Source organism: Marmota flaviventris, chromosome 3, assembly GCF_047511675.1.
Source record: "Marmota flaviventris isolate mMarFla1 chromosome 3, mMarFla1.hap1, whole genome shotgun sequence".
NCBI classification, from domain to species: Eukaryota; Metazoa; Chordata; class Mammalia; order Rodentia; family Sciuridae; genus Marmota; species Marmota flaviventris.
Genome location: NC_092500.1, coordinates 40548015 through 40573319, shown reverse-complemented (window position 1 = coordinate 40573319; position 25305 = coordinate 40548015). Strand labels below are relative to the sequence as shown.

The 25305-nt window shown below is 33.4% G+C and overlaps 1 protein-coding gene across 1 annotated transcript in view; it reads left to right on the top strand.

Moving 5' to 3' along the window:
- Nav3 (neuron navigator 3) overlaps positions 1-25305 on the top strand; it is a 342152-nt gene that overhangs the window by 283946 nt on the left and 32901 nt on the right. The window contains exons 23-26 of the mRNA XM_027928253.2: positions 6963-7046; positions 15832-15943; positions 22141-22262; positions 23799-23971. Of these exons, the coding sequence (XP_027784054.2) occupies positions 6963-7046; positions 15832-15943; positions 22141-22262; positions 23799-23971 (491 nt within the window). The remainder of the gene's footprint in view (positions 1-6962; positions 7047-15831; positions 15944-22140; positions 22263-23798; positions 23972-25305) is intronic.

The following is a 25305-nucleotide window of genomic DNA, read 5'->3' as shown; positions in this document are numbered from 1 at the left end:
AACACAGATATACTTATGGTATATAAATGGATGGATACCTAGAACACCTGTGCTGTTAAAATGTCATGACAGAAGTGAGCAAGTAGAGAAAAAAAATCTATAATATCTCTCTAGGGGGATAATAATGAAAAAAATAAAAATAAGGAACAGAATTAGAGGAAGCAGTACCAAAGGATGATTTTATGCTCGACTTCAAGCTAGCTGAAAAAGTACTAGTCTCGGGGCTGGAGTTGTGGCTCAGTGGTGGAGCTGTCACCTAGCATGTGTGAGGTGCTGGGTTCAATCCTCAGTACTACATTAAAATAAATAAATGAAATAAAGGTATTGTATCCATCTACAACTAAAACATATATATATATATATATATATATATATATATATATATATATATATATATATATATATATAAAAAAGTACCGGTCTTAAAAAAATTCCCAAATACTTTCAGTTTCCCCCAAGTTATAGCTATAATAATTTGTGCACACAGATAGGAGCCTAATTAATATCTTATTATTATGCCCCCTTTTTAAACATTGTAATATACTTAGGAATCTTCTCACACTACTTCAAATAGACACAAAAAGCTGTACATGTACAAAGCAACTTTATTTTTAATAGCAAAAAAAAAATAGGGAACAAATGAAATTATCCTTTAATTGATCAGTAGAAAAACTGATACAACCTTAGCATAGAATACTACTCAGCAATCCACAGAAATGAACCATTGATACAGGTAACATTCGGTTGGCTCTCAAGGACATAATGAGTGGAAAAAAAAAATTTCAAAATGTTGCAGTTGCATACTGTATGATTCCATTTATATAAAATTCCAGAAATGACAATTATAGAAATGGAGAAGATGTTAGTGATTGCCAAGGTTGAGAGAGGGAGATAGCAAGGAGATCTTTGTGGTGATGGAATAATTTTGTGCTTTAATTGGGGTTGCGATTTTTTGAATTCAAGTGTGTGAATCAGCATTTATACCAATATGGGTTTCATGATTTTAAAATTATGTGAGATGTAACCATTTGGGGAAACTGGGTGAAGGGTAGAGAAGAGATCACTGTACCATCTTGGCAACTTCTTGTGAATGCACATCTATTTCAAATTTAAACAGTTAAGTACCCAAAGATCTACATTTTTGGAATTTGTTTATACAGTTACCTAGTTTTTAATTTCCTAGGACTTTTAATCTTATTCTACCAATTACTACTCATTTGTTTGGTTGTGATATGGATTGTTAAAGCTTTGCACCATCAAAAAAAAATTATTTGCTGACATTATTAAAATATGGGAATCAAAGGGTTCAGGTCGTGAAGATGCTCACCATCTTCTACATTGTTAACAAAACAGTTTATCATTATTCAATTTTATACTCAATATTGATGACATGTAAATAGGCATGTGTATGATTGTAAAACAATTTTAATGATACTACTGTTTTGAACATTTTTAATAGTATCATTAGAACTGCAAGTGATGGAGTCATTTATGTACATGTGTTTTTAGGGGAATAATTATCTTTTACACATTCCAGAATTTGAATGACTCGCAAGGCACATATAAACTACAAATCATCTGAACTCATTTATTCATTTTAACATTTGACTTATGATGTCACTTTAGATTTCCCAGACCACATGAACCATCAAAGAATTTAGTTAATACTTGATTTTTCTTCAGTTCAAAGGAATACTGTTTAAATTTCATTCAGAGTATTTTTTCATTTAATCTGAGTTAATTAGTCTGTTGATGTATGTATTATATACACATATTTTAACATACACATACCAAAAGTAAATTAATCATAGGGACTGAATAAAATAATCTTGTATGATTTCTTCATGGTAAATCAAGTGGTATTTTTTTGTTTTGTTTTTGTTTTTACGATGTTGAAGTTTGAATCCAGGTTCTTACACATGCTAAACAAGTGCTTTTACCATTGAACTATAGCCCTAGCTCTAGGATTTTATTTCATTAATTTACAATTTCTATTTGGAGGTAGAGATATGTCTTTAAGAATCTGATACTCTACCCGTTGAGTTACCTGAGTAAGTCTTTATTTACTAATTTGTTCAGATTAGAAGTAAACTTTATATCTTGGTTAAATAGGAACGTGGTAAGATTTGGTTTTTTTAGAAATACAGTCAGTCTAATTTCTAAGGACAGATTTCAGTGAGTTTGGTTGTGTGGGAGATATCATTAACCATGTCTTTTTTCAATTTAATAATTATTCTAAGTATCTGGGTATTCGTTTTTATTCAGTACATGAATACTTTGTTAGGACTTAATGATTTTTCCTTAATTGGGCATATTTTTGTAATTGATATGTCCCAAGCTTAAACCCAGTATGACTATGTTTATATGAAGTCCACATAAGAATGTGTTCTAATTTTTAAATTTGAAATGTACTTCTCTGCTGAGATGCTTTTCTCTCTCTTTGCTAAAAGGACTAGTGGCAGGTCAAAAGGTGATCAGTCAGCTCACTTCTTCTTTGGCAGAGCAGAGCCTCCGAACCAGTAAGGTTTCTCTCCTCCAGTTGCTCTGCAAGGAGCTGCTTAAAACCACCAGAGACTGGTATATAAAGCTGATTCTACTGGTAGATCTTCGGAAAAGAGGGAGGGAGGATGTATTGGCAAATGCTGTTGCCTGACCATCTCTGGGTCAATACCTGCTCCCCAATAAACAGAGGAAAACAGGAGCCTCATGCTGCACATGCACGTGGGCTCATCACACCACTACCCAGGTTTTCCAGGCCTCTCGCCCACACCTGCTTGCAGCTGAGGCAGGTGGATATATTTGTTTGCTTTCCAGTAGATTTTCTTTCTAAATCTTAGCCATTAGATAATTTGGAAATGGGAACTCAGACTAGTTATTACTTCGATTTTTCAAAGACATTACTGAATGAATATGTAACAAAACCAGGGGTACTTTTTTCTTTCTTTTTTTTTTTTTTTTTTTTTTTTTGCTTTTCAGCAAATAAGTCTTTTAACCAAATCCTCTTGGGTATTATTTTCTTTGAGAGTGTGTCCCACTTATTTGCTCTATTTAATATTTTTATATGATCTGACAGTGCCTCTTGCTTTTCTGCAGTTCTTCTAACTGAAAAATATTTTGCAAATGTTAACAGTAATGAAGACATAAGGGACAATTCTGTATAGACAAAAAGAAATGTTAAATCTTATTTATGTTTCAGATCATTCTTGGTTCAATTATTTTATTATTATTATTATTAGTAGTAGTAGTAGTAGTAGTACTAGTTTTAACCCAGGAGTGCCTTACCACTGAACTATATCCCTACCCCTTTTTTTATTTTTTATTTTGAGACAGGGTCTCACTAAGTTGCTTAGGGTCTCACTAAATTGCTGAGGCCTCAAACTTGTGATCCTCCTGTCTCAGCCTCCTGAGCCACTGGGATTACAGGCATGTGCCACCGTGTCCAGCCTTGGTACAGTTATTAATTTTCAAATGCAAGTTCTTATGTATCTGTATATATGTGTGTATATTAATATATCCTGATAAAAATTTATGGATGGAGTATTTTTTATTTGGCTGATGAAATGTCACTTCTTTATGTGTGAACAAATGCAGTGTAAGTATTATGTATTTCATCTCACTGTTTATCATCACAATAATTTCCTTTGAATATCTGTTCGGCTTCTATTGTGTGATCCTGTATGTATTAGCGAATAGTCTCATCTATTTTTTTGCCTTGACAGACTTCATCTAACCCAACTCAGGGAATGTTCATCACCATATTCATACAATTTACCCTGACTTGAAAATGATGCAGCTGCGAAAAAGCAAAGTTTAGAGCCAAGTAAATTATGATGAAAATCCCTGAAAATCAAACATTTTTGAAAAAGTCATTCTATGAAGGTGTTTTAGCCACATTATCCTACAGTTCAGTCAGCTTTGCTTTCTAGTTTCTTCTCATTAAAGTGATAAAGATCATTATTGGTAGGAAAAAATCCTCTCATTTACCTGTTTTATTCTTTTACTATTTACCACAGCTGGTGAGAAATGGAACAGTTGTTACTTCCAAAGTAACAAAGTTAATCTGACAAATTAAGCTAAGGTGACATAAATATAAAACAATGTTTCACTAATATAATTTTAGCATTCCTTTCAATAAAAATAGCATGACTTAAGTTAACCAGTTCTTTAATATCCAGTGATAAGGGGTTTTTTGTGAACAATTAGTGAAAGCAATTCTACAAAAATTAGAAACTGATATTCTAATGGTAAATATTTTGCCCTTATATCTACAAAATTTAAACAATATGACTTATATAGCATATTGTTTATTTTTATTGTTTCTTTTTAGTTATACATGACAGTAGAATCCATTTTGACATAATTATACACACATGGAATATGTCTTGTTCTAGTTCAGACCCCAGTACCACTCTTTCCCTTATCCTTTCCGCACAACTTGCTTCTTCTCTCTTTATTGATCTTTCTGCCATTTAACTAATAGTTTTTTTTTTTATTAATTTCTTGTGGATGTACATGATGGTGAGCTTCATCATGTGGTATATTCATATATGTATATAGGAGAGCTATGTCAGATTCACTCCACCATCTTTTCTTTTTCCATCCATCATCCCTTCCCTTCATTCCCCATTGTCTACTCCACTGAACTTCTAATCCTCCCTCCTTATTGTGGGTTAGCTTCCACATATCAGAGAAGATATTTGACCTTTAGTTTTTTGGGATTGGCTTATTTCACTTAGGATGATAGTCTCCAGATCCATCCATTTACCAAGAATGTCATAAAGTCATTCTTCTTTATGGCAAAGTAATATTCCTTTGAACATATACTGCAATTTCTTTATCCAGTCATCTGTTGAATTGCACCTTTGTAGGCTTTATAGCTTAGCTATTGTGAATTGTGCTGCTATAAACATTGATGTAGCTGGCAGTTTTTTTTACAATCCTGATTTCTTTGCCATATTTTCAGTTCCTATTAAATCAGTAAAATATGAACAAAGAGAAAAGTCGTTTTCTTCAATTGTATACATTCAAGGGTTTACAATCCTATAGTGTTTAAGAAGACAAAAACATACCTCTTAAGAAGGAAAACTTAGGTGTAAACTTTGCCAAGCAAAGCAAGAAAATAATTAACATAGACGTTAAAATAGCCATTGCCTTTGGCAAAGCAGAGGGACCCACAAAGGGGAAGGAGCAAAACGTGTGTCTAGGGTCTTGAACGCCCTTTCCTTGATTTGGTTGATGAGAATCTGATTAAATCAGCAAACTGTACATTTTTTTTTTGGTTCATTTTTATGGAAGCATTTTTCACAATTAAAAAAAGTTAAAATGTAAGCAAAAATATAACATAACCTTATGCTAATTTCAGAGCACACAAAAACTACCATTCCATGTCATTGGAAATATTTTAAACTGCAAAGAAAGATTCCTTTTTTAGAGTCTCATTTGTCCAATTAACTCTGTTAACTAAACTTTGGTGTATAATTCTCCATGGTTGGTTTTTGTTTTTATTTTTGTTTCTGGCGTGTGTGTGTGTGTGTGTGTGTGTGTGTGTGTGTGAGTGAAGTATAGATCCATGTGTCGGGGGAGAAACAGAGACAGGGAGTGAGAAGGAAAGAAGGGAGGGGAAGTGAGGAAGAAAGAGAGAAGGTGGAAGGAAGGGTGGACGATAGTGGAACTAGAGAATAGAGTGATTCTGATGGATTGAAATTTAGAAGTATTCCTTCAGATTGTTTTTCTCCCCTATTGTAATGTTAGGGAAAGAAAACCAGCCCAAAATGAGTTCAGAGCTAGGAACGAAGACATCTTTGCATTTGATGCTGATGGAAGGGACTTGGATATTATATTATGAATAATGGAATAAAATTCCAGATTCCTGATTCTTAGGACTCTTATGATGTATGTTAGAGTAGGTTCCTCAGCTCCAGCTATAGAGGGATGTATGCTATCGGAGTCTTCTTATTTTCATCCTTTAGAAAAACAATCTTTTGCCAAGGATTACCGAGTTTTGCCCATATGTAGTTTTTTATAGACTTGGGTTATAAAATATTCAACTTTTAGATCCTTCTGGGGGTGTAGTATAAATCTATCAGTTTGAGATAATGGGCCTGAAGCCTGATGAGAGACTGACCCCCTCTTCATGCTAAGTATTCTGGGTTGGAACTATTGCATAATGGTATGTCAATCTGGGGCTGCAGTAAGACTGCCAAATTCTTCTTAATCATAGGAGTTATGTTATCTACTACAATATGTATAATTCTCTGAGATTTAAAATAAAACCACCATCCTCAAAAGCTTAATGCTAAATAAGATATCAGTGACTATTATTTCTGGATGGCCTACCTGTGCTTCCTTAGTTGAAGGGAATAAAAAGGAGAAAGAAAAGCTCTTTTATTAAAGAGTTTGGAAAGTGAAGACGACTCTTCGATTCAATTCTTTGTAAGTAGAAAAAGAGGAAAGATAATGTTATAGCTGTCAGCAGCTGTCTGATAGTTGAAGGAGAGCATCGTTACAATAGAGGAGCTAACAATATCTTCAAAGGTCATCATGGAAGTCTAAAAATGAGGAACATTTGTCCATTGCCTATTTCAGTGACCTCCTTTTGGGCTTTCTTTCTAAAAACTTGGCAGCTCAGAACTTTATTCAGTATTTTGGGTGTCAAATCCCTGCACGATGTGTAAGCCAGAAGGTGTGATTATTTGCAAAATATCATCCACTTTCAGAAATTGAACTCATATTAAATGTCAAGAGACTGGTACACTGATTTTTAAGAAGCCAAAGTTTAGAGATGAAAAAGATAAAATGAAGATTTATGTAAAAGGAGAATCACCATTGTGAGCTAACCATGACAGTCCTAGTATTTAAAGAGTGAGAACATCTGAAAATAAGCGTTTTGTAAAATGAAGGGTTTTCATCTATCCACATGAGATCCTGACATTTTAACGGTGTTTCTTCCATTATGTTCACAGGCTCACCTTGTAGCAGCTTTTGAAAAGAGTTTAGGGAATATGACTGGCCGATTGCAAAGTCTAACCATGACAGCGGAACAAAAGGTATGTTCAGGAATTGCCATGGAGGCTTGCAAGGAGGAAGCACGTTTCAGACAATGTTCATAGGATGCTTAAATAATTCCTGAGATGAAGCTCCTTAAGAATAATGCCACAGAGCATCCACTCTATACTAAATTAGAACAAAGAAAAGATAATAACTTTACTTTTCAGATTTTAATTAAAATTAAAAACATGATCAAATGAATCCGTATTGGAACATGCACACACAGATACACACAAAGTTCTTTCTTTGAAGTCTCTTTTGCTTCTCACTAAAACTATTAAAAGAAAAACAAAGGTTAAGGAAGAGAAACAGTTGTATAAGAGAGATTTCAAATATTCTAGGAGCAAATTGTCATGCGATTGACAAGAATTGCACTCTGATGAGAGTACAAATGCATGGTATACAAGCCCATTAATAAACCTTGCCTAGAGGCTGAGATGCCCAGGAGAGATATATAGGAAAAGTGTATGAACTATAACATAAGGAACTTAAAGTTATAGCATCTATGATACAGGAACAATACTGTGCAGTTTGGGAGTCTTAAGAACTAGTTAACATCTAATGATCCTGCCTTTGAGTAATGTTATTCCAGTTATGTTTAAAGCTTTAAAATAAATGCAAAAGATCATATGGTATCGAAGAAGAAATACTGAAAAGAAAGGAACAGAATTTAGTTCACAAAGGCAGATCTATTAAAAGGGTCCATGCTGCCAAGGGTCTAGTCACTTTTCCTAAGAGACCAGTTAACTTTCTTCCCTGCTGTTAGTCAAGAGTGCTTGCCTCTTTGGATTTATTGTCAGAGAGAGTTAGGTGCAGCCTCTGAAATGTATGGAAATTTTTATGAAAAATGCATATGTATTTAATATGAGCAGGTGCCCACAGTGCTTTCTAATTCTCAGAGAGATTCCCAACCTAAAAAAATCTGAATATTTTCAGAATCTGTTCTTATATTTATCCATAGGGATGGTTTAATTTTGTCTTTAGCTTTTGTAAGGTCTAATATTAGCTTTACAAAACTAGCATATATTACCAAAGTTTAAAGTTTACAAAAGTTTAAAAAATCTTAATGAACAGCCAATTAAAAGAGAAAATCCAATAACCTCCTATAATTGCCTTGCCTGGCATAACTGGCAAAATTTATTAATATATTATTCTAATATTTCATAGATTTATTTTAATATTTTATTTGATATTTATTCTAATATTTCATAGATTTCTCCTGTCCATGAGAGAATACTGTCTCTCCCTGTCCAACTGTCCTGGAAGAATAACTAAAAAATTCCCTTGGATCCCATAAATTTCTTTACTGTATGTATCTGTCTCTCTCTCTCTCTCTCTCTCTCTCTCTCTCTCTCTCTCTCCCCCTCTCCCTCCCCCTCCCCCTCCCCCTCCCTCCCTCCCTCTCTCTCTCTCTCTCTCTCTCTCTCTCTCTCTCTCTCCTCTCAGTTTGCCACTCCTCTGTGTAACATAAGAACCTAGTAAACAGGATTACAAGGCCTTTTAGGGCCGTCAGGTACAACAGAATATTGACATTGGAGACCAGTAATTCTGAGTGTGAATCCAGATTGTGTCCCTTAGAAGCTGTGTAATCTTGAACAAGGTTATATAATATTTTCTGAATCTCAAATTCATCATTTTTCAGGTGGGAATGATAATAACTACCTTGTAGCATCACCATTAAGAGTTAGTTAGATGCTGATTATGTCACATGCCATGGACAATCAAGAAATATTCCCTTTCTTTACTTTTCTCTCTCTTTTTTCTGCCTTAAAAGTTATAAGATAAAGAAAATCATCTCTGGGCATATGGTGGGCATATTGCTGAAAATGAGGGTTAACATTAAAGTCTTACTATCTTTAAATTGAAATCACTAGAAACATTGCCCACCGGTATTTTCAACTCATTTATATTTGTAAGTAAATTTTCTCATAGAATCTATCAATATAAATAGTTATGTTAATTTGCAGTGAATAATACTGGAATATTTTAAAATGTCTCCATAATATAAGAAATTTTATAATTTTGTGTATAACATCCTTCATCTAACATTGCCAAAATTGTGAAATTTTTGCCAAAGATACCATAATGTATGAAATTTTCTTTACCATTTTTTTGGTTGGAGTACTGGGGACTGAACTCAGGGGCACTTAACCACTGAGCCACATCCCAGCTCTATTTTATATTTTATTTAGAGACAGGATCTCACTGAGTTGCTTAGTGCCTCGCTTTTGCTGAGACTGGCTTTGAGCTCGCAGTCCAGTCTGCCTGCCTCAGCCTCCCGAGTTGGTGAGATTACAAGCGTGTACCACCATGCCCGGCTGTTTACCATTTTTAACTAAAAAACAACACCTTGTCTAGTTGCACACTGTACACACCACACACAGTAATGTCGGTTGCTAGTTTATTAATCTGAGCTTTATAAATTGACTTTTTCCAAAATACTTTTGAGAAGCCTATGAAATTAGTTGCAGTATGATATGACACAATTCAGTGACAGAATCTAATGAAAACCAGTAGATAAATGTATATAAGGTACCTGAGTCTGGTAATTACCACCACAAAGCACTGAACCAAACTGAATGTCAAGGAAGCTAAGACACAAAGGGAGATTGCTTGATGTGCTTTGTTCTCATTTTCTGACCAAAATAGCATAATTTAGATTGAAAAGACAAACTTTTTGGCCCTGAATTCAAGGACAAATGTATTTCAAAGCTTCTTAAATTGGGGTCATGGAATAACAAAAGACAAAAATCACTGTTCAGGTAGACATTCCTCTGAAAGCTGAGGGCATAACACTTAATCATATTTCAGTAAAGGCATTTTTTTTTTTCAGGGAGCTGAGATAAAAGGGTATATTGCTCTCTGGTGATCCAACAATCCTAAGAAAATGTCTGAAGTCTGTAGAGCACAGGTTTTTAAACTCTATTCCTGGAATTCCTAGTTGTGTTTGCCTGTTTAATCATTCACTATATTGAATTTCTACTGTGTAAGAACTAAACAGTACAGACAGATGGGTAGGTTTGCAAGATGTGAATCTATTTCCTATCTCTATCTCTGTCTATAGATACAGATTCCTGTAGAATATAAACTCCATGAGGACTATTATAATACATTCCTCATAAATTACATATGCTATAAATTTATATAGATCACAATATTTCCCAAAAGGCTTATATTCCTTATATATGAAAATGATCATATATATATGTACATGTATAAAATGTTCCACCTGGACTTTATAGTCTATGTATGCACTATACATATAGCCTATATATATATATATATATATATATATATATATATATATATATATACACATTCTTACATATGTATAGATTCCACATAGAAGTTATATTCTAAAAGGTGCAGATAACGATAGACATATAATTAAAGCATCAGATTTTAGGTGATGTTAATCACATTGAATAACATAAACCTAAGAATGAGACTATTGGGAAGCAGGATGAGCAGCTAACACATAAAGACATAAAGACCAAGGTGGCCAAATGTTCTTGGTTACATATAGGAAACAGATAAGCTGCAACTCAGATCCTGATCTTTTGCCTTCAGAGAGTGATGTGAGCAATCAGGTGGCATTATAGCCTGAAACTACATCAAAATTTTAGTTTTATTTATGTTTCAAAATCATTCCTTTGAATAGCATCCTAACTATTTTCTGTTTCCACATGCCAGAGAACACAGATTCTCTGGCCAAATTGGTGTGCCAAAATGCTTCTTTTATATACTTACAGCCTTGTAAGAAAGAAAAGACATGTATGAATAACTCAAAAGGCAGAAAATTATCATTCCATTAGAAATATAAGAGTGTAATGCCATGAACATTCTCAAAGGGAACTTGTGTATCCGCACGATGCCTGCAGAGTGGAGATGGCACTGGGAACTCCTTGCCATTGGCAGGATGAAGATTAGCTCCGGGGAAATGTAGGAATGTATTTCAGAGAAAGGAACAGCCTGACATTAGCAGCAAGAAGGAAAATTACTGGGAGACATCACTCAGAGCATTGTGCAGGTCGTACTTTCCTCACAGAATGCCAGTTGGGAAAGGCTGTGATACATATCATTAAATTGGCAAGGATTCTGCAAATGTTTTTTTGACAAGTGGAATTTCTACAGAACTTCTGCTAAATCTTTGCATTCAAATTTACTAAATATATAATATTTAAAATTAGGAAGGCATTCTAATTAGTGCCCTATAGCTATCATACTGGGGCTGTTAGAATATAGATTAAAGTGAACTAGGTTATTCCCACTCAAAGGTCAGAGCAAAATAGAGGAATATCTTCCCCTAAGAGTGATGGAACTCAGATATTGGCCCTTATGCTAACCATAAATCTCAGGGTTTCCTTATTCTTACCCCTTTGAAACTGTCTTTTTTTTTGGGGGGGTGGAGTAAGTAGGGGAACCTGAATGTAAACCTTGAAAATGAGGACATTAAAAGCCAGATCTTTGAAAAAGATAACGGGGAAGCTAAAAATTTAGTTGATTTTAGTGTTTACATTAACTCTTCTCATTCTATGTTGATATTTGCGTTCTGGAAGTGTTCTTAAAAATCTTTTGGAACATAATATAATGCTAATTCATAATTTTTAAATTTCAACTGGTGTTGAGTTTTGGTGAAGCTCATTTATTTGAATCTATATACAGTAGTCATAGCCAGATTATTTAAATTGCAACATTAGCAAGATTTCAAAGCAAATACAAAGATGAGGAAGAGGAAGAAAATGTTTTCAAAGAAGCTACAGCTGGTTAGTGTGAGATTACCTACCCGAGTGTCAGTTTGAGGAAGTAAGACAGATTTAGTGCCTAGAAGGTTAAGTTGTTTGATGAGATTTGTTGCCAAGCTTCTGAAATCTCAGTAAGGGCTTTGACAGTGAGACATTTGGAAAGAGATGAGATACAGTTAGGAGATTAGGTTGTAAAGAACACCAAGCAAGGTTGGTATTATATCGCGATATTTGATTATTTTATTTTGGAGCATTTTGCAATCGTCTCAACTTGTTTAGCCTCAGAGACATGTACAAAACTGCATCTATATTGACTCCATCTGGACTCTTAGATACAAGAATCTTTCACAGAAAACTGGTATCTTATATAGGCAGTGGGTGTTAGATCATCCTTATCTCAAATGGTTTATCAGAAGGAGGAGGAAGTATCAACAAAATAGGATTTCATCACCTAATTCCCAAGACCCTTTGCATAGTTATCCTAGCTACAGTCCTCCTTTTGCATCTATTGATGAGAGTAGGAAACTGGAAAACACTGAATTAGAGAAGCAAACTATAAATTCATATCTCGATAGCATATACATTTCTAAGGATATTTTTTGGGAAGGCTTAATAAATGATTCTCAAAACAAGCATGTTGAATTGGCCAATTTTAAAATAAAGAGATTATAGGGAAATATTTTAAATTATCTAATGATTTTTTAGTCAGTTATCTTGGAACTCATTTCTAATCAGTCTTTATCCAGACTCTCCACCATGGACAAAAATTTTAAAAAGGATAATTATGTCTAGATACAGCATTGCAATTTCTATACATTATAGAAATCTTATAAAGCATAGCTTAAAAAATAAATGTGAACAACTATAGTTATGAAGCAGAAAAATGAAGAGTTGAAAATAGTCTCTACATCAGAGTCAAGTTTTTATTTAAAATGCTTTCTGTTGATCTCTATAATACTATTATTGGGAAAGAGAAAAAGGCAAACCTAGTTTCATTGATCTCCATAGGAGAAGATTCCACTCAATTAGCTATGTTGAGACTTTCTGTTTATACTAAGCAAGAAAAGTTTTGATGTTTTTATGTCACCCTGCTCCCTAGGTGACAAGTACCCTCTTAAGTACCCTCTTATAAAAATAAATAAATAAATAAATAAATATAAATTCAGTGAAGTCAAAGTTTTCAATTATTCCTAGAAGGTAAAATGTATCTGTTGATCATGTCCCAGAACATTTCAAGAAAACCATCCCAACATTTACTGAGATCATAAAACAGGTGAAAAGATACATTCTTCAACACCTAAATAAACCTAGTGTATTCAGTGGCCTGAAACCCCACAGAAGAGAATTCCTTTCTTTCTTTCTTTCTTTCTTTCTTTCTTTCTTTCTTTCTTTCTTTCTTTCTTTCTTTCTTTCTTCCTTCCTTCCTTCCTTCCTTCCTTCCTTCCTTCCTTCCTTCCTTCCTTCTTCCTTCCTTCTTCCTTTCTTTCTTTCCTTCCTTCTTTTCTTTCTTTCCTTCCTTATTTATTTATTTATTTTCTGATATGAAAACAGAGGTTTCGCAATTAGGGAGACATTTTGCTGTGGCCTCTAAGGGACAGGAAGATATTTAAAGCAAAGGGGAAAAAATCATATGAAAATGCCTAGAAAAAGATGGATATAGCTTGAATGACAAAAATGAGAGTAGACCTCATTAGGAAATAAGGAAGAAGGAAGGTTTTTGTAGATATGTGGCAATAACTAGTGCAAGTAGGAACAGGTTACCTCAATAGGCCTAAAATTTAGTTTTCTTTCAAATTAAAGACAATGGGACACATTGCAGGTACTTTAAGTTTACCTGAACCAATTTTTTACAGACGTTATTTTCCCAGGTTAAATATAGTAAATACATTTTCTTACCTAGTTATTCTTCCTTTGGGTTTACTGAGCCACATTAAGTAATAGCTAACCTGTTAATATTTGTGTTTTTTAAAAGAACCTTAATTTTAGAATGGGATCATTCTGCTATAGAATACTGAACACAATATTCTTAAAAAAAATTCCCTGAACAACTTTCTCCACTTTTAATCATTTTAAAAGCAGTCTCTAGAAGAGATTTCTCTAGAAAAGATTAAAGTTTTAACACTGAAATAAATCAACTAGCCGAAAGTTAAGCTTAGTTTTTAGACCTCATGTTCACTTTTCTCTTTTAAAGATTAGCCAAATATTTTAACAGATTTTTATTCCACAGTATCAATATTATTGATTTTAAATTGAAGGATAAAAATCTGGATTCAAGTAAAATGTAACATGTATCCTAGTGTTTATTTTATAAAATTGGATTTAGATTATGTGATTTATTAATTATGTACTATAGGCATTCTTTTGAATAAATTTCTAGTGGAAGCAGAATCAATTTCCAGGAAATTTTTCATCTCTTGGGGGATTTATTTTAATAGAAAAAATATACTAAGTTTTGATAAAGTTATCTATCGCTACTTGGTCAAGGACCTAAATTATAGAAGTTGGAGAGACTGGGATATTAAGATGAATTGGGTTAGAAATTTTCCACAGATAGTTTTACTTTTATGATAAAGAAATGTACTTGGATTGGTTACACTCAAGTATTTGAAGACACACCTATAAATCCAGCATATTATTATTGATTTCTTATGAGGTCCTTTGTTTTATAAGCCTTTAAAGTTAAGAGTATCTGCTTGTTATTTAAAATATAATTATTCTGTATTAAGATCAGATAGCCAAAGAAAATAGATACATAAGTTATCAAGTATGTGTTCCAAACTTGTATATCATCTCAATTAACACTGTTTTTAAGAATCTAAAGTTAGCATAATTACTGGGTATTCTTATGTATGAAACAATTTTCTGCAATGAAAATCCTGATCTTTTTTTCTGTATTCTGGGAGACAGTTGAGGATGCATGAACTGTCATGGAGTTAACAACCCAAGCCTGATTCTTTAGCTTTTTTTTAAAGATGCTTGAGGAAACGATGGATACCAAATGAATTACCAAGAAATTCTCCAAGATGCTGACAAGGATATAAGGAGAGTTTTGGGGATTGTGCCTCTGGCAAGAAGGATACCCCTTACTATTAAGAATCTAGTGTAAATGTCTCTGCTGAAAGAGCTTGGTTTCTTTCTTTTATCATGTACCCCCCCCCCATTCCCCGCACACACACACCTTCTGGCTATCCTATCTCACTCATTATAAGTCATTTCTGTTAAAATAATTCATTTAAATAACTGTGAAAGACAAAAGTTATAGTAATTTGCATTGAGACACAACAAAATTATTCTAAATTCAGTAAGAATACATTTAAAATACATTTACTATAAAAATTTGATTTTACACTGATTTTTTGGTGATTTATTAGTTAAGGGGTATGTATTTTATATCTCTCCAGTAACTGTTTTAATTCCTATGTTGCTCTGGCTTCGAGAAGCTGAGTCCCCATATTATCAATTTTATTGGATGAAAAGTGTCAGAATCTAGGATGATCTGAATATATCAGCAAAATTTAATAAGGTGATATTTAACAGGAGTGAGTTAGGAATGAGTTCCAGATTTTACACTTAGATTCAAAGAAATTATTGCCAAAGTGCAAAATACTTCAGGCAGAATCTATAGTCACTTATTTGATATCACTGCATATTTCTACTTGAAAGTAAGTGCAATATAATGTAGTACTATTATTCTGCTATCTAAATATCTAATATAATAATAGGTAATATGACTGTTTGATAACTAAAATGAGTGATATGATACCTTGTTTTGCTTTGCACTGGTCAGCTCTAGGTACCACCCTTTGAAAGAATTAATGACTATTTAAATCACTTCTATAGGACAATAAGAAAAAAATTGATTCGTCTTTAACTAAGAAAGAAGTTGTTAGATACAACTTGACAAATTTAGCCAAGTATCCAAATCTCTCAGGAGTCTGGTACTATATAAAACCAAACCCATTTGATGATATACTAGGAACAAGGGCTTTCATTTTTGTCTCTAAATATTAAAGCTTCTAAACTCTTGTTTATTTCACAGGAGTCTGAACTTATAGAATTAAGGGAGACCATTGAAATGCTGAAGGCCCAGAACTCTGCTGCCCAGGCGGCCATTCAGGGGGCCCTAAATGGCCCAGACCACCCTCCAAAAGGTATATTCAGAAATTGTATCATTTTTCATCTTAAATAATAGGTATCTGTTTTATTTATAGAATGGAGTTGTATTTACTCAGTGGCACTGCCTTTTCTAATGAGTAAGGAGAAATTAATGGGATCAGAATTCCAGAATTGCAGACTTTGAGAACAGTAGCTTCCTCTGTCAAATAATTTTTAAATTGACCTTAATGAATTGACTTCTATAGTTCTACATATATTCTCTCCATTTGATCTGGGAGGCAGAGGTGATGTGCATATTGACTTAAGCAAAACAAGCCTATAAATGAGTATGATAATCCAGATCTGCAAATAAAAATGAAGCAATCAGTATGTTAATACCAAGTCTCAGGCATTTGGAGCAACTTCTCCTGGGTGGGACAATGTTCTGTAGATAATTTTAAAATAATGAGAAAACAGACTAGAAATCAGCTTGCATTTTATTATGACCATATTTCTACAGTTTTAAACAATGAAAATATTCCTTTTGCCATCATCTCTACCCTTTGGTTCACCACTAAAGAAATGCTCATTATTGTCATATCATTTTTTCTTTATATAGGTTCAATTTATTCATATTCACTTTTCAATAGCATTAAATATGTCTCATTCTCTCTTCCAGCTAAAAAATTCTTTCCTAAATCCTCAGTTCTTATCATCTTTCTTCCTATTTCCAGATAAGTTCTGGTAAAACTAATTTGGGAACCTTTCAAAGTCTTCAATCACCAATCACCTTTCAGCCCATAGGATCATAAATTCTATCCCCAACTACTCCTCCAAAGCTTTTTTCTCCAGGGTCAACAATGACTAACATAGCACTTAATCCAGGGAAATAGCTAAAATTCTTATTGTACTCATCATGACAACCACATTTGGTACTGATGTCTAATTCCTTCTGGTGGACACATTCATTTTTTTTTCTCATATCAAAGACATCCTACATTATTGGTTTTCCTTCTTATCCTTTGAAATTTCTTTCAAAGTTTTTCTTCCTTTTCTGTGTGTTCACTTCATTATATACATTTGTTAATTATTGATATTCTAAACTCTCTTCCAAAATGATTCTGAACATCCTTTCCAAAATTATATAAACTCACCTAGTGCTGTAGCTATCATTATAATTTATGTGCCGCTGACTGTCTCTGTATCTCTAGGCCAGGCTCATCTCTGGAGATAGAGCTCTATCTTTTCTAGTTGCCAAGAAAGAACTCCCCTTGGGTATCTTTGAGTATTTTTTTGGCACCTTAAACATGACATCTCCAAACTTGAACTTCCCTCTTAGCCCTCCTTCTCCTCCAGTGTTCTTTGCTTCAGTAATGGTATCACCCTTCTTTCATCTAGATGTCATTCATAACTCCATCTCTCTTGACTCAATGAATCATCAAGTTCTTCTGATTCTACCCTTTAAGTGTTGATAGATTTGTTTACTTTTCCCTGATCCTGCTGTCACCATCCTTTGACTCTTCCCTGATCTGGCACCACCAAGTCCTACATAACCTTTCTTCTCTTAACCTTACCCCATTTTATACCATTCTTCAACTAAAGTCAGAGCAATCATCTAAAAGCAGGCATCTGCAGACACCCCCTTGCCTTTGGGATGAAAAACAAGCTCCTTGACATGAGATAATCTCCCTTCACCAACTTTATATTCAACAAATATTTAGTGATTGCTAATTATATGCCAGATGCTGTCCTTGACTATATTTCTTGCTCTTTCATTACACTGTGTATTCCATATTTCAGATTTCCTGAATTTCTTTCCATTCTTCATAAGTTCTTTAAACAGTCTGTTTACTCCACTTGGAACATTCTGCCCTGTTTGTTCAGAATAAAAACTTTTGGAAAACTGCAGGAATTAGCTTAAATATGCCTCTTTGTCCCCCTAAACTGGATGAGGTCTCCTGTGATATGTTTCTGGAAATAGCTGTACTTCCCTTATTAAAATTTGCATTATACTCTGGTGCCTTTGAGGTCTGTCTGTCCTGATTTATGTAGGAGGGTTTGTTTCTTCATCCCAATGCCTATAGCGTTGCCTTGCACATTAAAGGGGCTTATTCAAATTTCACAGAAAAGAATAACATAATTAAGAATATATAGTCGAATTTAAATTTTAGGAAAACAGTTATGTAAAATGAGGTCTACTTAAGTTGAAAGACAAACTGGATTTCTATGGGCTACTTCTGTTAAGAATTTAGCAATTTTCCATGTGGGGGAGTTGATTTATATGCTGCATGGAAAATTACTGCGTATTTAAAGCTTATCTTAGAGCTATAATAAAGCAGCTTATGTTCTAAATCTTCATGTCGTAAATAGGTCCAGAAGGGATTTAAAAAGGCTTAATCCCTTCTTTAATACAGCACAAGTCACTGAAGTGAAACTTTCTGGAAGGATTCCTTTTATCTTAGGCAACAGGTAGCTTAGTATATCTACTAGAATTAAAAAATCGGAATTCCTTTGCTCAGAAATGTGGGAGGGTTAGTGATTAAGAGGAACAAAATAATCATATCTAAGTTGGTCAAAAATATGAAAAATAATTGCCCACATTTCCAAAATTAAGGAAATAACTAGTTATGAAGAGTTGACAGTATATAAGACATTTAGACTGTTTCTGAAATATTAAAACAATATTAAATTCAGTGACTCTAACATTATTTGTATTACATTGACTATTAATTAATATTATATAAATAAAAATCAGTTGGATTAGTTATGTATCTTTCTATGGGTTCAGTGGATTGTATAGTTTATATGTCTGTGAAATCATATTGAAATTCAGTTTTTGTGACCTTTAAAATAATTTTATGTAAAATTTTAGCATACAATCTTATCATAACTATTTGGAGTAAAGCAACACTTTTATAGATGATCAAATTATGCAAAATTGCATAAAATTCATTAATTTACCTTTTCATCTATATTTATACATAACATTTATTAACAGTCTGATGAATAAGTAGTCTATAATAAAATAATATTTATTTATTTACAAACATTTAAACATCTGCTGTGCATTTGGGAATTTTGTTTTTTGAATACAAAGATTAAAAATGAGTGACTCTGTACCCAAGTGGCCCACAATTCCTTTCAATGAAAGGTAAATATATATTTTATCACATATATCCATGTTACATATGTCATATATATATATATATATATATATACACACACACACACACACACATATATAAATATTTCATATATAAAACAACTGTAACAAACATAATTATTTTAAAGCTGACAGTTGAAGGCATGGGAAATTTTACTTTAATTTTTCCAAATATACTGTTCTTTAAGTCACTACCTCTGTGTAAACATGGAGTACTTTTTCTTTAAGAAGTACCAAATAGGGCTGGGAGTATAAGTCAGTGGTAGTACCAAATAGGGCTGGGAGTATAAGTCAGTGGTAGAGTGCTTGCCTAACATGAGTGCAGTCCTGGGTTTGATTACCAGTACTGAAGAAAAGAAAGTACCATGTAAAATTAGTCAAAATATAAACATATATTAAATTACTATTAGTGATAAATATATTTTAGAAATAATGGTAAACAAACAGATTTGCATTGAATCAACAATTAGAATAAACTCATTTAACAACAACATATTAATGGATTACTTCATACAGTGCTGTACAAGGCCCTGGACATAGACAGTAAAACCAAAAATAAACATGGTCTTTGTCTGCACTGAACTTTCAGTTTAGTGGGAGAGCAGAAAATAAATGATCGTGTATATCATTGGTATAGCTGGTTCATACCACAGTCATTCTAAGGTGGACAAGAACAGATTACCATAGAAAAAGAGGGTACAAGGAAACCTATTAGAGGTTGCATAGTCAGGAAGGACCTTCCCACAGAGGCCACATTTAACAGGAGATAGTGTTAAGTAAGGCAGTGGTGATGAAATTTTTCTTCTAAGAAGATTTTTGTAGCTCCTGTGTATAGAATGGTTTGAAAGTGAGAAAGTTGGATAGCTATTCTTGCTGTAGAGCAGGTAAGTGATATGGGTAGCTTGAACAGTGGCATTGGTGGGGCAGAGGGTGAGAAGTGAAAATTAATGAAGGAACAAATGTGTAACTGAAAATGATACTTTTAAAGCAGGCATCTCCATGTGTTTGGATTATCTGTATTCATTGGTTAAGGCTCTATGATGCCCTATACACTGAATCAAATTCTTACAAGCACTAAAAGGAAATTTTTAGAGAAAAATAAAATGTATTACCCATATTTTTAAAACTTTGAGATTAGTGAAATCAAGTATAGTTTATTAATTCCAGGTATGATTAAAAACTCTAGAAATCTCCAACATGTCTGTTTTCTTTGTGAAAGTTATTCGAGAAAAGTTAGTAAATGCTGTACCTTATTCAGAAAAGCTAATAGCCAACTGCAGCAGAAATTTAAAACATGAATAAATACCTACACATAAGTTTCTGTGATTTATTCATATGACTTTCATATTGATTAACAGATACTAGGTTCCTTTATTATTGAATCAAAACAGTATACATAAATAAATAGTGTACATACCTTTAGGTTTTAAAATAGGTAATTTTTTTTGTTAAATTATGAGAATCAGTGTTTTTATGACTCTAGGGATTCTGAAAAATACTTCAGTTTTCTCCTCCCACAAAATTTGTCAGCATAACTATTTTAATAAGGAAATTAAGCTATTTACTGCTGATATATGTGTGTGTGTGTATATATATATATATATATATATATATATATATATATATATATATCTGAAGTATGTATATGTATATACATAAATCACATACCTACATGTACACTCATTTATAATATATTCTTCTTTTTCTGTGGTGCTGGGGATTGAACCCATGGCCTTGTGTATGCAAGGAAAGCACTCTACCAACTGAGCTATATCCACAGCCCTATTATATATTCTTAAAGTAATTGGTTATATTGCCATGGATCATTTTTACTCATCAGAAAATTGGTCAACTGGACAGGCTTGATTTTATACTATTTTTTATAAGAAAAATTTTTAAAGTTATATGGTAATTTTTCACATATTACATGTTCCACTTAAGTTTTTTTACTTGGCTAATCTGCATTGATGCCAATTAAGTATGTTAATAGGGATGTCTTAAAAGTAAATTTGACCTTATAAATTCTCTTGGTAACTCACTAGCACTTAATATAAGTTTACTGTAAGTAAATAAAATTTTAGTTTCTTTTAATTTTGATATTTACAAAATAAATCTTATATAGAATAAGTGAAAATGTTTAAAAGTTATAAAATATCAAATGCTACTCTCTTTAAAATATCTTGTATAACCAGAGAAGTGCTGCATGCTTTGGGGAAGTTTAGCCCAACCATATTACATGGCAGGTAGCACAATAGATATTAGACTCAGCCTAGCTCTGAGATTCGTGCCACTATTTTTAAGCTATATTACCATGTATCAATTATATATAATAGATAAAATCATTTCATTGGTTTACTTCAAGAGTAAAATTAAGTATGCAGGGGCATACTAAGCATCATTATTAGTCTTACTATTTTGTCACAGACAGGGACTGGGAGTATGTTGGAAGAATAGCACCATATGACATATGTTCTCTGTTTAATTTACAAACTTCCTATCTAGACTCTCTCTGGAGGATCTTCTCTTCATTGCTTCTTTGACCTTGGTCAAGTCAACTCCTTTGCACTTCAATTTCCTCATCTGCTAGATGATGTGCTTATTTGACTTCCTAGGTTTGTTTTGGCTCCAACATGGCATGATTCAATGAAATGGAAAGTCAGTATATTTGGCTTTAGAAACTTTATTCAAAGCACAAATATTAAAAAGAATTAATCTCATCCTATTATGAGTTTCCATTTACTCCATGGAAATAATCATTTGGAATAAATCATTTTGGAACTGCTGTTTGATCCGGGTATTCAGTAGAAATCACTAGCATGGCATTTCAATTTTGGACAAAATTCAGAACTCATTAAAGCATCAGTATTACAGACTCATATGAGATTCCTGATGAATCTTAATGTAGATAACTCAGTTAATTAAAGCAAATAAGGTTGTACTTTATTAAACTTGTAAGACCAAAACTGCAATAAAATGATCTGTACAAAGCCTGTTGATCTTTGTTGGAGAACATACTCTCAGAAAGACTCGAAGACTTACTTTGTTCAGACTGCAACTTTTATGAGCAAATGTGATACTCTGTGTTGCTAGATCTCCGCATCAGAAGACAGCATTCCTCTGAAAGTGTTTCCAGTATCAACAGTGCCACAAGCCATTCCAGCATTGGCAGTGGTAATGATGCTGACTCCAAGAAAAAGAAAAAGAAAAACTGGGTAAGCCCTCATCACCCATCTAATTAAATAGCTTATTCTGGTGTAAGGACTTAGGCTTTTTTCTCTGGAGCTTTAAAAGTCTGCAGCAATTGACAGAGTCCCATTCAAGTACCTCTGGCACCTCAAATGTTGCACTAATCACCGAGATTAGGCTGGCATGGTGCTGAAGAGCATATATTCTAGAGTTAGAACTAAGAGCAGGGTTTTATTGTCAGGGTGAAGAGGAATAAGATGATAAAGATGATGGTGGTAGTGGTGGTGATGGTGATGGTAATGGTGGAGGAAAAGGAAAATTGGAGTTTATAATAGGAAAGAACAGACATTGAAAGCTAACACCACACACACCCCTGGAATCAACAGGGACTACAGGGTGAATAAGATTTTACCCCATAAGAAACCAACTGCATTAGCGTGTGTGTTGTTTTTTGTTGTTGTTACCAGTAGAACATACTGGAAAATGCAGAAATGAACTTTAACAGGACTGGACCTTAAATTTGCTAGAGATATTATCATTTATGATAATATTAAGCAACCACTAAAAATCTGAGGGGAAGATGTGGTCACTGCAAATAGTTTGAAAACAACTAAGTGAAAGTTTTGGTATTTTTGTTTTAAACCACCGAGACAAAGGTACATTTTAAATAAATACAGTACTAGATGAAATCCAACACAAAACTATCAAAAGATATTACAGGAATGCTTTCTATAAATAATGAAAAAAATCTTTTTTGTTTTAAAAAAATGTTTATGCAGGTAATATTTTAAAATACTGATCAGCCTTCATTCCCTTGATTTGTAATTCCACACTCTTTCATGTTTCTGCAAGGTGAACTCTAGAGGAAGTGAGGTGAATATAAAACCATGGACAATTTGGCATGCATCTATACAAAAAACCCTACCTTGGCATGAATGCTATTCATTTTGGCAGTAGGCTTTTATACCTTTTAAAAACAGATTACCTTGTATGTCTTTTCTTTGTGTCTTTCATTTTAATCTCAAATTTTAAAGAGAAGTAAAACCACTTTCTGAATAGAGCTGTAGGGGATACCAATTCTGGTTTTGAATAGTCTGGGAATTGAAAATTTGAATAGAAAATCACAATTAATGAAGTGTTAGGTGAATTTGATTTCATTTTGCTTTTTAAGTTTGTACTGTCAGCAGGATATGACTTGATTGTAGCGCTAAAGTGGCCATTTAAAACAAATTGCCTTGAAGAGAGAAGCATTGGGAATGGAGATCCCTTCAAGGTACTTAGTTTTAAATGAGTGCTCTGACAGCCATGCCCTTGACCTTGCACTATTTAAAAGCCTTCCATGTTTGCGCTGTGCTGGATTAATACAAGAATAAAAGGAAAAAACAACATGCAGTATCTTTTTTTTTTTTTTTTTTTAGAGATACTGTGCTGCAACTGTTAATACTCTGCTTATATATACTGACCCCAGGCAGTGGCTAGGTGGCACCTGCAAACTAACGCCCCAAAGCAAAATCCCTCCAGGTGCAAACAGACAGGAGAGGTAATTTTTGTCCTTGTTTCAGCTGAGAAGTTCTTTCAAACAAGCCTTTGGAAAGAAAAAGTCCACCAAGCCCCCATCTTCACATTCAGACATTGAAGAACTTACTGATTCATCTCTCCCGGCATCTCCCAAGTTGCCCCATAGTGCTGGTGACTGCGGTTCAGCATCCATGAAGCCCTCTCAATCTACCTCAGCGTAAGTCACTGCCTTTGCAGAATGCTGACCCACTTTTTAAAAAAACAGCTTCAGGCCAAGTCCATGTTTATGTTCTAAATACAATCAGTTGTACTTTTGCAACTACAGCACCATATATGTACCCGTCATTTTCAAATCTTACTGAGAAAGGTAAAAGGCATTTGTCTTCGTTTTTTGTGATCTCATTCTCTACTTTTTTCAGTCATCCTCACTTGTTTTCACTTGCATTTACCCATGTATCTGTCTAACTGTGCGTACATGCAGGTCACCTCTTATCTGGCCACCAAAGAAACGACAAAATGGCCCTGTGATCTACAAGCATAGATCCCGGTAAAATGGTGTGATGCATGAAAACTGTAAAAATCCAGTTTCTAACCTAGCAATATTTGCTTTTGTGTGTTTTCAAAAATTACTTGCATGCATTACAACCACAAATACCTTCTCCTTGTTTTTATATTAAAATTTTGATTTTCTAAAACCAACTTACATTCCAGTGTTCTTTGATTCTATTAAATAATCGAACAAGACATTTCTTTAGTAGCCCACTTTTAGATACCACAAGAAAGAACATAACATTTAAAAGATAGAAATACTTTTTAATGAAATGATTCTCTTTGTTTCATATACTGTTTAAATCAGATTTTATTGTATGCTCATGACAATGACTATTATAGAACTGTCATGTAGAACAAGGCCACTGTGCTTTGGCTACATAATTTCATTATTTACATGGGAAGGAAGATAGCGTCTTGCCGTCTTGCCATTTTGTGATTAACAATCTAGTGTTCAAATTTTAAATGGAGAATGCATTAGTTAATATAAAGCAAATTTTTTGGCAGATTTATTTTAATGATGCTATCTAAAAAAATAATAATAAGGATAAGGATATAGCATTGTATGACCTTCCAGTAGCCCCAAGCTAGCCTCTTGCATAGGCTGAGGTCTGAAATTTTTTTCATTAGCTATGATCTCCTGAATCAGCTGGGCCTAACAGGAAGATTATACAACACTCATCCATTATTTAAAAGTCCAAAACTAATCTTTCTAAATTATTTTCTATAATATTTACATTGGATTTTCATTACAACTGGAAAATGGTGTTGAGGCAAATATGGTTATTGTTTGTACAATTCTACAAAAGGAGAAGTTTTGAGGCTTGACTCTTAAAAAAGAATATTTCACATGTTGCCAATGGAGATTTAAGTCCCTTGAAAAATATAGAATGAAATATAGTAATATTATGACTCTTCTACCTTAATTTAGTGGACAGAATATAGAGATATCAGCAACCAGGAATTTTGAGGATCACTTTATATTCTGTATGTTAGTAGATT